A 15,271-nucleotide genomic window follows, 5' to 3' on the forward strand; every position below is an offset into this window, starting at 1 on the left:
CCCTTCCAGTCATAACTAATGAAAAATACAGTATAAAGATCAAGATTTTTTTTTTTTAAAAAAAGCTTGTTTCCTACTGAAATAAATTTTGTTTCCTCGACTCCCATATTCCCAGAAAGCTGAAGTGGTTACAGAGCTGGAGTTTTAAATAACAATATTTTCATTATATTCCATTAAATGATTATATGAAAAATTCTCTTTTAGTCAATTGTTACCCTCTAGAAATTATACACATTTGGCATATTTTTTTACTCCTTAAGTAGAAGAGCTGACAAAGTACAATTACCAAAGCACCCATATTTATATCTAGGAGATACATCAACAAAATCTGGTCAAATATATTTTAAACTAAACAAAAATTTCTAACTATTAAGACTTCCATAAATGTTCTTTTCCATTTCAAAGTATATATGATCATTCAAGCTACCTATTTCCATTGAGGATAGAAAAGAGGTTTGTTAAAGGTTGAATAAGAGATCCAAGCCAGTTTATTCAGGCTGATTCCCTGAATATTCTTAAATTAGGGTTCTTAAGAAAGGTCCTAAAGTGAGATCTGAGGAGGAGGAGAGTTGAATGGATCACAAAGATCTTAATTTTTTAAAAAAGCCAGTATTGACAACGCAAGATGATTATAAATAATCAATGCATTAACAGTATTATATTCTGAAAAAGAGAGGTACATGTCTTTTTCTAATCTGTTCTGATTCTGGAAATAACTGGAAAATGATATTCTAATCTTAGAAACACCACTTTAAGAAGGACTCTGGCAAGCTGGGGCACATCCAGAGGAGAATAAAAAGGGTGGTGAAGAGTCTGGGGACAATGAAATATGAAAATAGTCTCAGAATAGTAGTTGCTGACCTAGAAAAGGTAAGGATGGTGGATCTGTGGCAGGCTTCAGTACCAAACCATTGCCACACAGTGAGGCAGTAGATTTAATCCCTTGGTAGTTTTAGATTGCCATGCCTCCAGTCCTTCTTCACACTACTGTCCAAAAGATTTTTCCAGACATAAATCTCAATATGACACTACCTGTCATTAGTCCCCTGTGAGCAAGCAGGCATGTAGCCAGTCTCCAGGCCAATTAAGAGGGTTTGAGCATCTCAGAAAGACCTGATAGGACCCTCACCTCAATCAGATGGCATTCCGGGCAGCTGGATGCCCTCAGGAGGAGTTAAGGGCCCTCATAATCAATTATGATGACCCTTGTGACAACAGCTCACAGCCCTCATTAAAGATCCTGAAACATGCCACGTTCACTCTCTTACCACTATGCCTCTGTTGACAATGTTTCCTCTCCCTGGAAGGTAGTTGTGTCACTGACTTCCCATCATCCTACAGGAGCTAACTGAAGCCTTATCCCCTCTGAAAGCTTTCCCTGAGGATGACTTTTCATCTCTCCTCAGATTAGGAGGGTGTCCCTCCTCTGTATTAAAATACTACCTTGTATGAACCTTCTATAGAGTATTGAATTGCTCTGCAGTCATTGATTTACTTGAGACCAGGATATATGAGCCTAAACTGAGACACATCTGTACATGGGAGGGGCACTTATTTGCACGAGTTGATGTACATGAAAGGAAGGGGACTGTGAGGAAGAGGTTTTGAGCATTTGAGCCTAGTGGCTCAGATGGAAGAAAGGTGGGGGAAGGAAAAGAACAACTTTGCGACTGGCCCTAAGTCTGGGGTCATCACTAATCATCAGGAAAATGCAAATCAAAACTACACTAAGATATCACCTTACACCTGTTAGAATGGCAAAAATATCCAAAACCAAGAGTGACAAATGTTGGAGAGGCTGTGGAGAAAAGGGAACCCTTATACACTGTTGTGGGAATGCAAACTGGTGCAGCCACTATGGAAAACAGTATGGAGATTCCTCAAAAAGTTAAGAATAGAAATACCTTATGACCCAGCCATCCCACTACTGGGTATCTATCCCAAGAACCTGAAATCAGCAATTCCAAAAGTTCCATGCACCCCTATGTTCATCGCAGCATTATTCACAATAGCCAAGTCATGGAACCAACCTAAGTGCCCAGCAACTGATGATTGGATAAAGAAGATGTGGTATATATAAACGATGGAATACTACTCAGCCATAAAAAAGGGCAAAGTCGTCCCATTCACAACAACATGGATAGACCTTGAGGGTATTATGTTGAGTGAAATAAGCCAGACAGAGAAAGATGAATTCTGTATGACTCCACTCATAGGTGGTAGTTAACACATGGACAAAGAGAACTGATTGGTGGTTGCCAAGGGAAAGGGGGGTGGGGGGAGGGCACTAGGGGTGAATGGTGTACCTACAACATGACTAATAATGATGTACAACTGTAATTTCACAAGGATGTTAACTTTCATAACCTTAATAAAAAAAAAAGAAAAAAAAAATAGGGTACCTTCAGGGCTCTTTAGGGGTCAGGCAACAAACTATAACATATGGTAGGGAACGTGAACCTTATTCCCATTGCTGCACAAATTACCCAGCCTGGCTCATGTTTGGAAAGGCTGCCAGTGCATCTCAGACAGTGCCTGGGGAGCTGTGACAGAGCACTGGTGAGGAGTCCAGTTGTGCCCATGGGAATTCTAGAATCAGCAAGGAAGCCCATGCCCAGGAGATGCTGCTCTGTGACATCTAAAGGGAGAGGATTCAGGGGTGAGAACTTGGAAGAAATGATGAGTCAGCAATAAAATTGGTTTAAAAAAAAAATCTTGGGGACTCCCAGAACTTCTTTAATATTGACCTTTGCAAGGGATTGGAGATCTTACATGACAAAGGAAAAATAACCAAGCAGCCAAATACAAATTATCGTTGTTAATGAGACTCCATTTGTAGCCATATCTGGAGGCTTGGTGAAATTTGGTCTGGTTATGTTATATTCTTAGCCCACTGCTACCCCTGTTTATTGGCCTTGAGATCCTTGAGGGCAGAGACTGCTGATTTTTAAAATCTCTGTAACCCCATTACCTATCAGAGCGCCCAGCACAAAGTAGATACTGAATATATGGCTACTGAATGAAGAAATAAAGTTAATCAAGCAATAATTATCTCCAATGGACAAATTTAGACAAATAAGTGAAAGTTACAGGAATGTAATTCAACATGAAATGCCTTCCTAACAGAATTCCCTATCAGTGGACGAAGCCCATCATGACACAGTGAGAGTCTTATCACTGGAGGAGTTGTCAAGGACATCCCAGAGGAGGTACACACCTCATGGAGAGAGATGGATCAAATAATTTCCAACTCTCAAAGTGCTTGGTATAATTACATGGAGACCAAGAGAAGACTGGTCATGACAAAGGAGTTAGCTACATAAGACAATAAGCAGAAATGATGAGTCAGCAACCAAACTGTTTTTTACAAAAAGTCTTCAAGGACTGTATATAAAAATCAGCAAGGCTTGGGGCTGGCCCCGTGGCTGAGTGGTTAAGTTTGCGCGCTCCGCTGCAGGCGGCCCAGTGTTTCGTCGGTTCAAATCCTGGGCGCGGACATGGCACTGCTCGTCAGACCACGCTGAGGCAGCGTCCCACATGCCACAACTAGAGGAACCCACAACGAAGAATACACAACTATGTACCGGGGGGCTTTGGGGAGAAAAAGGAAAAAATAAAATCTTAAAAAAAAAAAAAAAATCAGCAAGGCTTAAATCAGAATTCATCAGAATTGAAACAGTACCCTGAAACACTGTTGCATGAAGCCACAGACATTATCTTCAAAAGCTATCCTATTATAACGCTGAATGATGTCCAGAGGACTAAGGTATCTAATGGACATTATCTACAGTGAAGATGTTAAGTGATGAAAGGTTAAAGGAAAGATTTACAACGTGTTGAGAACAGGCTGTGATTTGTAGACTCGTAGCCTCTTTCAATGTCTCTCATGGCCACTGGCAAAGTAAATGCTAGAGTCACTTGTCTTTATTTTTTTAACTTTCAGTAATTGGCTGAAGGATCCCACATCTACAAGAGGAAAATTACTAGACGATGCAAGAAAGGTCTTCTGAGATAAATGAACACTCTACATTAATCTAAAGGCCACAAATGGAATGATGGAGAGTACTATCGCATAATGTCAAAGTTCAAAGGCACGTTTCAAATGTCTCTTTAAAGAAAAACTGACCTTTCTTTCTTTCTTTGCTATCAGAAAGTTTGCCAAGGGCAGTCTGGGCCTTGGGTCATTTCATTTTGACATGGAAGTTCTTTCAGCATTAAAAATAATCAAAAGACCAGAAATATTTAACTCTACAGTGACCATGAGGACACATTCATCAGTATTAAAAACAACAACAATATTGAAGCATCAGGATTTCAAACGTTGTGTTTTAATAACTCCATAAAGCTTTTCCCCTCACATATGAGAGAGAGAACTTATATGAGGCCATGACTAGCAAAAAGAGTAAGCATGGATATTTTCTCTAACGTATTTCATGTTATTTTACATGGAATTTTTGGGAAAATTGTTGAGTACCCCACTAGTAAATCTCTCTGTCTAAATATCTGTGTTAGATGTAAATTAGCTGACGTTAAATATAGATGTGGACATAAACATATTTTCATGAAAATAAAAAATGTTTACAAAAGGCCTTTTTTCCCATTTTAAGGTATAATTTACAGACAATAAAATTTACCCTTTTTAGTATAAAGTTCTGCAAGTTTCGACAAATACAGCTGTATGACCACCACCACAAGCAAGACATAGAGCAGTTCTATCGTAACCCAAAATTCCCCCGGAACCGCGCGTAGTAAAGCCCCTCTCCAGCTCCAGCCCCTGGCAACTACTGATGTGCTTGACGTTCCTGTAATTTCACCTCTTTAAGAATGCCCTATAAATGGGGTTATACAGCATATAGCAAAGGTCTCTTTTTAACTTCATGCACTTGATAAAAAGTGAAGTAACTAAATAAAGTGTCCATTTTAATTTACTGATTTCTATTTCCTAAACTTAAAGGCAATAATAGATACATAAAATCAACTTCCCCTTGAACCTTTTGAATAAAGAGATCTTTAGGACTTCACTTTTGAAGTAGTGAATCAAAAATCAATCAGTGTGGGTCCTAAGAATTTAGTTTTCAGCAGGTCCTCCAAGCTTTATTCTGACTGACCAGCCAGATTTGGGAAACATTAACCCAACAGATATTCACTATATGAGATCAACTACCAGATTGTAAATTATGCGTGGTGATGGAATCAAAGTTCAGAGATTGGGAGAGTCTTATCTAGGTGATCTTGTCCTTGGACATGGCTACCACTTACTGGCTGCAGGGCCTTGAACAAGTTACACAAAGTTGCTGAACCTTGGTTTTCTCCTCTGTCATGCAGGGGTAAAGATGCCTACTTCATAGGATTATTTGGGGGATTAAATGCATAGAAAGAATTTAGAATAGTGCCTGGCACACTTAGCACTCAATGAATGGAAGTTACTTATCTTGCTGGCATTGGTATCATCGTGCTATCCTAAGCACTTTACTTGTCTTTCTGCATATTTCTGCATTTTGGTCCATTTTACTATTCCTTAGCCCTTCCTCTAGAGGTGACCAAAGTAAAGAGAACTCCTTTTTGTAGCAGCCCAGCTATTATTCAGGGAAGTGCAAAGCTAAAAGAAATTCACTGATTGTCCCCATCTCTCACTTGTCCCCTGTTATAGCCTCAAAGATATCAATGGGGACAAAAAGTGAATTACTGAAAACTCTCACTCTTTTTCCCAAGGGGATGTTATTGGCCAAATATAAGTAAACAAAAGGGAGAAAGAGAAACAAAGGCCATAATAAGGAAGAAAATTAGGTTGTCTGTGTAGTTAGGCAATATCTAAAAATTGACTTCATTAGTAAGCAGTTTTAGATGTAAATACATGTATTTTTAAGCTGTAGTTTTTATTTAAGCCCTGAAATACGGAAGAGTGATGACATGTGGCTGTAGCTGCTGATATAAAGAAAGAACAACTCAGGTGGAGGGAGGGCGAAAGGGGTAACGGGGCACATATGTACGGAGACAGATAAAAACTAGACTATTGGTGGTGAACACAAAGCAGTCTATACAGAAGAAGAAATATAGTAATAGATACCTGAAATTTACACAATGTTATAAACCAATGTGACCTCAATAACCATTAAAAAAAAAGAAAAAAAGAAAGAACAACTCCTATCCTCAGAATTATGCAATGTTGCCAACATCAAGGACTGAAAATAAAGATCGATAGACAAACTTGAAACTCACAAGCCCTACCTGTTCTCAGCATCGCCACTGCACTTTGGGGACATCAATTCAAAGGATTTGGTAAACTTCACCACCTGCCACACAGAAAGACAATAAATCCAAGTCAATTAACGCTTTCTCACAGTTTAAAAAAATGCAATAAACATTTTTCATCTTTATAACGACTATTATGATAATTGAAGATTAAAGAGAAATTTTAAGTGGAGAAATCCCAAGGGACAGAAGAAGAAAATTATGTCTTGCATTTTGTCTTTTACTTGTTATATGGCATACATTGCCAAAGTTTTGACGCATTTTACTAAATATGTATATATTTTTACAATGAGGTGTGAATTGTCCCATGGTGGTCAGGCAAAGGGACATCTCATTTGAATACAATTTTTTTTTACTGTCCTTTTAACAACCACATCACCATCCAAGGAGAACCAGGTAGAGACAAAACACCCATCAAGAAGGAGGCCCTCCATCCATTCCAGGCTCCTGAAGTTACCTTCCCTGGATTATCATTGTTCTCAGGTGAACCATTTGCTGCCACCTTCCAAAGGGTAGAGAAGAGGAAGCCATCTTCTTGAAAGATCATCCCTAAGGTGGACACTTCCTTCCTCACCCATCCAGTGAAACCAGCACACCCAATGCAAGAGCCTGACCAAGACTTATTATGTTGAAAGGGAACTTATGGGCACAGAAAATGCGAAGGTAGTTTTTTTTATTACTATTGAGTTCTTAGTACAAACCAGGCCCTATATCAGAAGGTTCTTTATCTAATTTCTTTACTGCAACTCTGTAAAGCAGGGATTTTTATCCTCAGTATATAAGTGAGGAAACTAACCCATAATTTTTAAGAAACTTCCTCAGTTTTATACAACTAAATGGGGCAACTGGGATTAAAGCAAGTCTGCATGACTCAAGAGTACCAGTGCTTTGAACAACACTAAAAATGTTGAGTGGGAAAGGCACTATTTCTGGCCCTCTTTTGACAAAATATACCAGATGAAAGAAAAATAAGTCCCTTGTACTGAAAAGAGTCATCTGAATGTCACTGGATGCTTCCAAGGTTGACATTTAGATTTGCTTTAGCCAGATACAGTTATGCTTCAAAGGCCTTTCAAATTAACCACTTACAAGGAACTGATGGGCACCTGAGAAAACGATTTGGAAACTGGGGATAGATTAAATATTAAAACAGCTTTATCAGTGAGGTAATGAACCCAAACTAAGAAAATGCAACATTAGGAAAAGATAAAAGAAAAGAAAACCCCATCACAAAGAAAATTGTGTGTTGCTAGCTGAACGCAAGGCAATGACAATAGCTCAACTGCAAGGAATTACCCTGACAACCATAGAATATACTTTATTTCATATTCTAATGTGAAATAAGTCTATACAAAATCACTTATTGTGGCAAGTTTTACTTTCCAAAGACGGCCACAACAATAACTCCTCTCCCACATTCTTCTCTACAATATGACCCTGCCCTCTCCTACCAAGTGGCAGGGTCTGTGTTCCCTCCCCTTGAATCTAGGTGGGCTTCTGACCACGTTGACCAAGAGAGTGTACAGAAGAGATGCTATATGCCTTCTGAGAGTGTCATAAAAGGCAATGCAGCTCTGCCTTATCGATGGAATACTTGTCCCTGGAGCCCTGAGCCACCATGTAAGAAGTCCAACCACCCTAGGGTCACTATGCTGAAAGGTAGCCAAATCATATAGAGAGGCTACATGTAGAGGTACTGGTCAGCAGCTCTAGTCTTTAAGCCATTGTACTGGATGGTAGTACCCATTTTTAAAATCTAACCGATCAATCTTATGTCAGCATTCTTTCAGTGCCTGTTTTAGAAGTGACTTGACCACCTTGCTGGTTTCTCTTACTGAGTAGAATAAATCTTTGATATATGCTCACTTAAGATTTGTGCAAGGGTTAGGTTTTTAACTTTTTGAAAACTGTTCTTTGATACGACAAATTCGTACTGAGTGTCTGTGTCAAGTAGTGCAGTAGGCACTGGGGTGACACATGTGAAAATAAAAGAAAAAAAAATCCCTGCATGCACGGAGCGTACTTTAGGGTGTGGAGCTTGATTTGCCCTGGCTCCTCAAAACTAGTGCTCCCTGGAATAGTAAGCGAACTTCTGCTTTCCATACCTTACGAAAGCAAACCTGGGAAATGTCCAGAGATTAAAAGAGAATAAAGATCTTTAAAAGAACTTGTTTAAGTTTCTGAGGGATGACAGATTACAAGAAATGGAATAGAAAATCTTGGAATTGTAAAGCTATAAAACTTATAGATCTCCATTCACGAAGAGAATGGATAAGATAAACAAGTATCGCTTGATGAAATGTCAGAATGTTTGGACTCTTGAAATGTGAAAGAAGAACTATTAAAACGACCAAAAGGAAGAAACACTCTTTTCGAAAATGTTAGAACTTTTTATTCCAACATAAATCATGCTGAAAAGAAAACCAGGGCCAAATATTTTGTCTTATTTTATATGTTTGTTTTATTTTCTAAATTCATGTCTAATGATTAAAGGGAAAGTCGAGGATTACACATCTTTCAATTTCAGCACTCTATACCACGGAAAGTACCAGTTGTGTCCTCCAATAAACCAGCCCATGGTGTCCTCATCAAAGTTAGACAGTGGATTCATGAACCATGGTATTCCTTGTGCATAGTAAAGAATTAACCTTATCCAAAGAAAGGTCTAGCCTTTGCCCTTGGCTCCTGCAATGTAACCTCTAAGCCCTTGGCATGTCCAGCCTTGATAAAAGTGTCTTTATTTATCTGGGAGCCCTGGGCCACCCAGATAGTATCTATGTAATTTAGAGGGGGGCTTTGAGCCACACCAACAATGTGGTTTAGGGTGGGGGCTTTGGGTCATGTGGCATCAGTTGATCTCTGGAAAGGATGGAGACTGAGGTCAACTATGTGGGTGGCCAACTAGCTTTTGGTTATCAAGCCCCAAAAAGACTCTGGATGCCAAGGCTTAGGTAACTTGTCTGGTTGGCAACACTTCATGCACATTATCATACACCATTGCTGGGAGAAGTAAATGCTCTCCATGACTCCACAGAGAGAGGACAACTGGAAGCTCCGCTTTTTAAACTCTGTCCATGGGTCTCTCATTTGGCTGATTTTAATCTGTATCCTTTCCTATAATAAACCATAACCATGAGTATAATAGCTTTCAGTGAGTTCTGTGAACACTTCTAGCAAATTATTGAGGCTAAGAGTGGTCTTTGGAACCCCTGAATTTGTAATTGGTGGCAGAGGTGAGGGCGGTATTGGAGACTATGTTCTCTAATCTTGCACCTTGTATGATAAATCTTAAGTCCCTGTGTCTTTAGAAGAAAAATAAGGATAATACGAATGTTGACTGGTCTTTGGTTAAATATTTATTATCCAGTGTGTACCAAGTACTGGATAGCATAAACAGATACCAAAGAAATAGTGAATAAGGTCTCTAACCTTTAAATAATTAATATTTTAAAGGGAAAAAGTTTAAAATTAAGGGTCAGGAAAAATTTCTTGATCAGTTGATGTGATTCCTTTTACTAAACCAAAGGAATCATAAAAGTTTATTAAATTTTTTCTTTTACTTTGGTTGTTGGGAAGCTCAGAGCAAAGCTTTAGGTTCAAAGTTTTATCTCTTTGCAGCATAATTTGGTTTTGAGTTTGTTGATTTGGTTTGGTTTTGCTTACAACATCTACTTTCTCTTTCTCCCTTTCTATTGGAAATTTGCCTTTCATTCTGTTATATGTCTGGCACATAACAAACACTCAGAAAATATTTATTCACCATGAATTCTTGTATTTTTGCTGAAAGGTGCCTTAAATGCTTTTGGTAATTGAGTAAAAGTATAAACAAACAGAAAATGAAGTACTTACATACTTGAAAAATGTATAAATGTGTATAAAAATACTTTTACATGTGAAATAACAAATTTGCTTATGTAAAACTAATTACAGTTGAATAAAGCTATTATGGGCCATTAAATTGCGTAAAAGAGTATTTTCCAGGGGTATGGTAAGGGAATCTGGAATGGAGGGCAAGAGAAATACAACATTTAAGGGCCTATAAGCTGACAGCAAACAAGATAAGAAGAAGAGAGCAGCAGGCTGGAGCCCCACCTAGAGAGCGGTAGAACACAAGCAGAGCAATGAAACCGTGAAGACAAACTCACAGCTGACTATAAGCCAGATAAGATCTTTACAACTTTATAAACAAAGTTTTATTTTAACAGAGCCCACTCATTAACTTAAATATTGTCTGCGGCGGCTTTCTGCTGGAACAGTAGAGTTGAGTAGTTACAACAGACACCATAAGGGTCACAGAGCCTAAAATGTTTACTAGCTGACCCTTTATAGAAAAAGTTTGCTGCCTCCTGGTCTAAAGCCATCTCTGGACCAGGTCAACTAACTATTTTCTGCTGAACTGTTAATGGCTGATGATAGATTAATGCATTAATATTCTCATTAATTTATCTATAATTCAGAAAGGGGATTCCTGGACTCAGAATGTTCTCATCTGAAACAACATTGTAATGGTAGAAATTTTAGGTACCAAGGCAAGTGGTGGGGCATATACTTGAGGATGCACATATGTCCCAGTTGGCATGGGACCATCACACTGTAATTAAGCCTGCTGTCCTGGGACAATTATTGAAATTGTCCCACTCAAAACTATCTTTATTTGAAAAGCAAAACTCTAGGCAAGCATGCCTCAAACAATTTATATTTTTTAAAAGAACTTATTAAAAATATAACACATTCAAGTAGAAAATTATTTATAGTCAGACACTTGGGTTAAAAAATGAAAAGCAAAAAACAGCTAAAACATTTCGATATAATTTAATGGGATATATTGTGTCATTATGGAGATTATGACCAATAAAAAATAGACAAAAGCATAAATAAAAGAGAATAAAATTCATGCTTTATTCTTGGACCAATTGTATGGTTCTTGGTTTCATTAATTCTCTAAATTCAATTCTGATTTTATTATAGATGTATCAAATGAACATATATTAAATAAATAAGTACACATATTCACATATACTAGTAAAAAGAGAATCTTATAAGGGAAATATCGGAGTGGTTTATACGTCAATGAAACTGAACAAGTGTTTCCCACCTCCTCCGGCTGTTGATCAGCTCTGTGATTGCAGCCTGGGGAAGGCAGTACACATGCCACAGGGAAGTAAACAAAACGTCCCTAAGCACCTCTGCCTGTTCTTTGGAAAAGTTCCATGAACAGAAGTCTTTTTGATTTGGATATTTATCAAGCACTAGTTGGTCTGGTTTCCTTCTGGGTTTTTTAAACTTAAAACAATTAAAAAACAAAAACTATGCTCAAATAGACATTCCTACTACCAAAAAGAAAATAGGAATGATCTACTAAGTAATCACCATTTTTCTTCTTTTGAGTTTCCTTAATCCCTATTTTTCCATAAAAGGCCTACTTGACAGGGCAAAGCAATTAATTAAATGATCATTCACTGCCATCATTCTTGATAAATTTCTCACTTATATTGATGAGTAATTTACTCTAATCATTTATTCATTCAATAAACCTTTATCAAATACTTAGTGTACCAGGCACTGTATAGGGTCTGGAAATACCAAGGAGCATAAATTATGTCCTGTCCTTGAGGAACTCATAACATAGTACAGAGGGGGAAACAATTCACAAATGGATAATTTCACCACAATGTATGTTCAAAATACTACAAGCACATTGAAGAGGGTGGTGAAGAAGTCTCTGTGTGAACTATGCCCTAAAAGATGAGCGGGTATGCTCTAGGTTGAGAAGTTTTCCAGGCTGAGGGACTAAATCATCAAAGTTTTGGTAGAAAACAGAACACTCAAAAGGGTTTAACTGAACCTAATTCAATAAAGGGACTAGTTACAGAGGTGTGGGCAGGATTAAAGTGAGACCAATAAAGAATGGTGAGGCACCCAGAGACTAGCAACTTTGGAAAGTAGTTAACACCCCTAGGTCTGAGGGGACACAGGAGAGAGTGAGGGAAGAAGAGAGGGCTGGAGGGAGGGAGGGAATGATGTTATTGGTGCCCTGCAGGAGCTGGAGCTGAGGAGAGGGACTTTGGAAGAATCCAGCCACCTTTACAACCGGCAGAGAAAGAACAAGAGGAATAACTACCCTCAACTTCTCTTTCCTCCAGCCCTTAAATCTTCTGCTGATTTCCCCTGTTTGTAAAACTCAACTGGAAGCCAGAGGACAAGAAAGCCCAAGTAGCACAGTACATAGAGATCCGCTTGCAAGGGCACTGAGCTAAAGAGAGAAAGATCAACAAGAGATGGTGGGGAGGGGGTTGCAGAGAATAGTCAGTCCAGAGCTGACAATATTGAACTTTGCCTGAGCCCTGTACTCCCAAAAAACAGTTATGATAAGAAATCTCCCTACCATTTTGCCTTCCTGAATTGCTAACCTCAAAGGACCACTGTGCATATTCCAAAATAAGACCCATCTTTATCTTTCCTCATGACTCCTATAAGATGCCCAAATGATGCAGATAACTCCCTCATCTATGTGCTTCTGTAAAACCCCAGGCACCTTTCCTGTTCTTTGAGAAGCTCCTCATTAATGAATGTTCTCCCTATTGCAACAGCCTGGATGAAATTATCTCCTTAATTGTCTGGTGCATTTTGTCTTTCACAGAACTATATAAGCAAGGATACAGAGGCAAATACAGGCATAGGCTGACCATGGGGAGGTGGGGAGAGGAGGAAGAAAGGGCTATGTAGAGCAAGGCTGAGGACCAGAAAGAAAAATCAAAAGTAAGTTGAGAGTTGAGGTGATGAACCTTGAATGTTGGGCAGCTTGAACTATACTGTGTAGGCAACAGACGGTTCTCAAATGTTTTGAAGCAGGGAAAGGTAGATGCATGCTTTAGAAAGATAACTAGAAATAGTATTAAGAATTGATGGAAAAGAAGAGTGCCCTATTTGTGAGGAAAAAAAATGAGTCAGAAGGAAAACATTCAGGTGAGAGATTAGCAAAGAGAGAGTAAAGACAGTGGTAGAAGGGGTGGGAATGAGGGCCTAGAAACGATGTTTCAACGTAGAGGCAACTGAACTTAGAGATAACAGAATGTGTTGGTAAGACAGACTTAGAAACTAGTCTGTGGTTTTTAGCTTGAGTTGCTTACTACATGATGATGACTCTATTAAGTGAAATAGGAAATTTCAGAAGTGGTGAAGATTTGGGGCAGGATGTGATGGAGATGGGCAGTGGAGATTGAAGTTCAGTAGTTGATTTTATATATATTTCTAATATATGTACCTTATATTTTATATATCATTTATATGTATTTTATGTGTGTGTAGTCAGCCCCAGTGGTCTAATGGTTAAGATTAGACGCTCTCACCGCCATGGCACGGGTTTGTTTCCCGGTCAGGGAACCAGACCACCCATCTGTTGGTTGTCATACTGTGGTGGCTGTGTGTTACTGTGATGGCAAAAGCTATGCCACCAGTATTTCAAATACCAGCAGGGTCAACCAGGGTAGACAGGTTTCAGCGGAGCTTCCAGAATAAGACAGACTAGGAAGAAGGACCTGGTCACTCATTTCTGAAAAAATTGGCCATGAAGACCCTGTGAATAGCAGCAAAGCATTGTCTGATATAACGCTGGAAGGTGAGATGATGGTGTAAAAAGACAGGGAAGAGTTCTGCTCTGCTGTCCACAGGGTCACTAAGAGTTGGAATCAACTAATGGCACTAACAACAACAAATGTGTGTGTGTGTATATTTATATATGTGCATATGTATATACATATATATATAACAATGATTATTTAGATAATCATCAGAGATTTGTAGATACTTTCCATTTCGCACTCTAGAAAAAGTACTTGGAACAAAAATCCAACAGAATTTAAGTTGGCTTCCTTACAGGGAAAAGGAAAGGTAAAGAAAGATGGGGAAATGGAAAGAAAATGAAATAGAAAGAAAAGCCTGAAGCAATTTTTACCATCCATTTAGGATAGAAGGAATTGAATTATAAGCTGTTCCAGAACAGTCAGATGATGATTATCCCCATCTCTTCCTCTCAAGTGCTAGATACAGGCTGGATACATGGCTAAGTTGTACGTGTATCTATATAAGAACCAAGAAATTAAGGAACATATTAGAAAACAAGTGTAACTTGTGCTTCATGGTTTAGAAAATGAACTCCAGAAACTAGCCTTGTATGTATAAACTCAGCTATAAAGTACTTCATGGAGTTCTGGACAACAAAATAGCTGCCAGCCATCAGGATGATCCACGAAAGGAGGACACTTGTAAACAGTAGTGCCAAGACAGTGCCTTAGGACATAAGATTAAAATGTCTACATTTGCTTTCCTTGACTAAGTACAAAAGGAAATAGTAGAGATAATAGTAAGTACACGAGCTAGAAAGGATCTAAGAGAAGTGATAGGAATTGCTTAGACAGGTTCATGGAATGGAATAACATTAAGCAGAGAATATTCAGTTCAAAGGACTAAATATTTCTTAATGTTGACAGCAGCTATGGAACAATCTTTTTATTTTTTCAGTCTAGTGGAAAATACCATTGACAAAGTCACTTAAAATAGATTGACTGAAACACTTAAGAGAAGCAAAAGAGGGTAAAATATTAATTTTGGCAGGAGAGAGGGCTAGAAAGGCATGCCGCATTTCTATTTTTGGCACCCATTGAGTACACTGATCAGTTTACACCTGACTGCCCAGTTTAAAGATATGAATGCAGTCTCTAAACACTGAGTTAAGAGCTTGATGAATCAAAGCTTATACAATTGCATTTTAATTTTTTTCCTCCCTCTTTCCCTCAAATGTAGAGAGGCCATGAAATATCACACATCTGCAATAACCAGCTTTTTAAAATACTCAAATCACAAAAAAATAATTAACAGTCTTTGTTTCCAGGAATGATTCTAATAAAATAGAGAAAAACAAAAGTTATTTTTGGAGGAAGAAAACTGTGAGCAGATTTTTTTTTGTCCTGAAATGATACTCCTTTTTTCTGATTGTAAAAAGTAGTGTATGGAATATCAG

General features: G+C 38.3%; 1 protein-coding gene across 1 annotated transcript in view; it reads right to left on the reverse strand.

The window, feature by feature from the left end:
• The window catches only part of PDE11A (phosphodiesterase 11A), a 383,893-nt gene that overhangs the window by 203,805 nt on the left and 164,817 nt on the right, over positions 1 to 15,271 (reverse strand). Inside the window, exon 5 of the mRNA XM_014834082.3 lies at positions 6,229 to 6,293. Coding sequence (XP_014689568.3) covers positions 6,229 to 6,293 — 65 coding nt within the window. The remainder of the gene's footprint in view (positions 1 to 6,228; positions 6,294 to 15,271) is intronic.

The sequence above is a fragment of the Equus asinus genome, chromosome 4 (assembly GCF_041296235.1).
Source record: "Equus asinus isolate D_3611 breed Donkey chromosome 4, EquAss-T2T_v2, whole genome shotgun sequence".
Classification (NCBI taxonomy): Eukaryota; Metazoa; Chordata; class Mammalia; order Perissodactyla; family Equidae; genus Equus; species Equus asinus.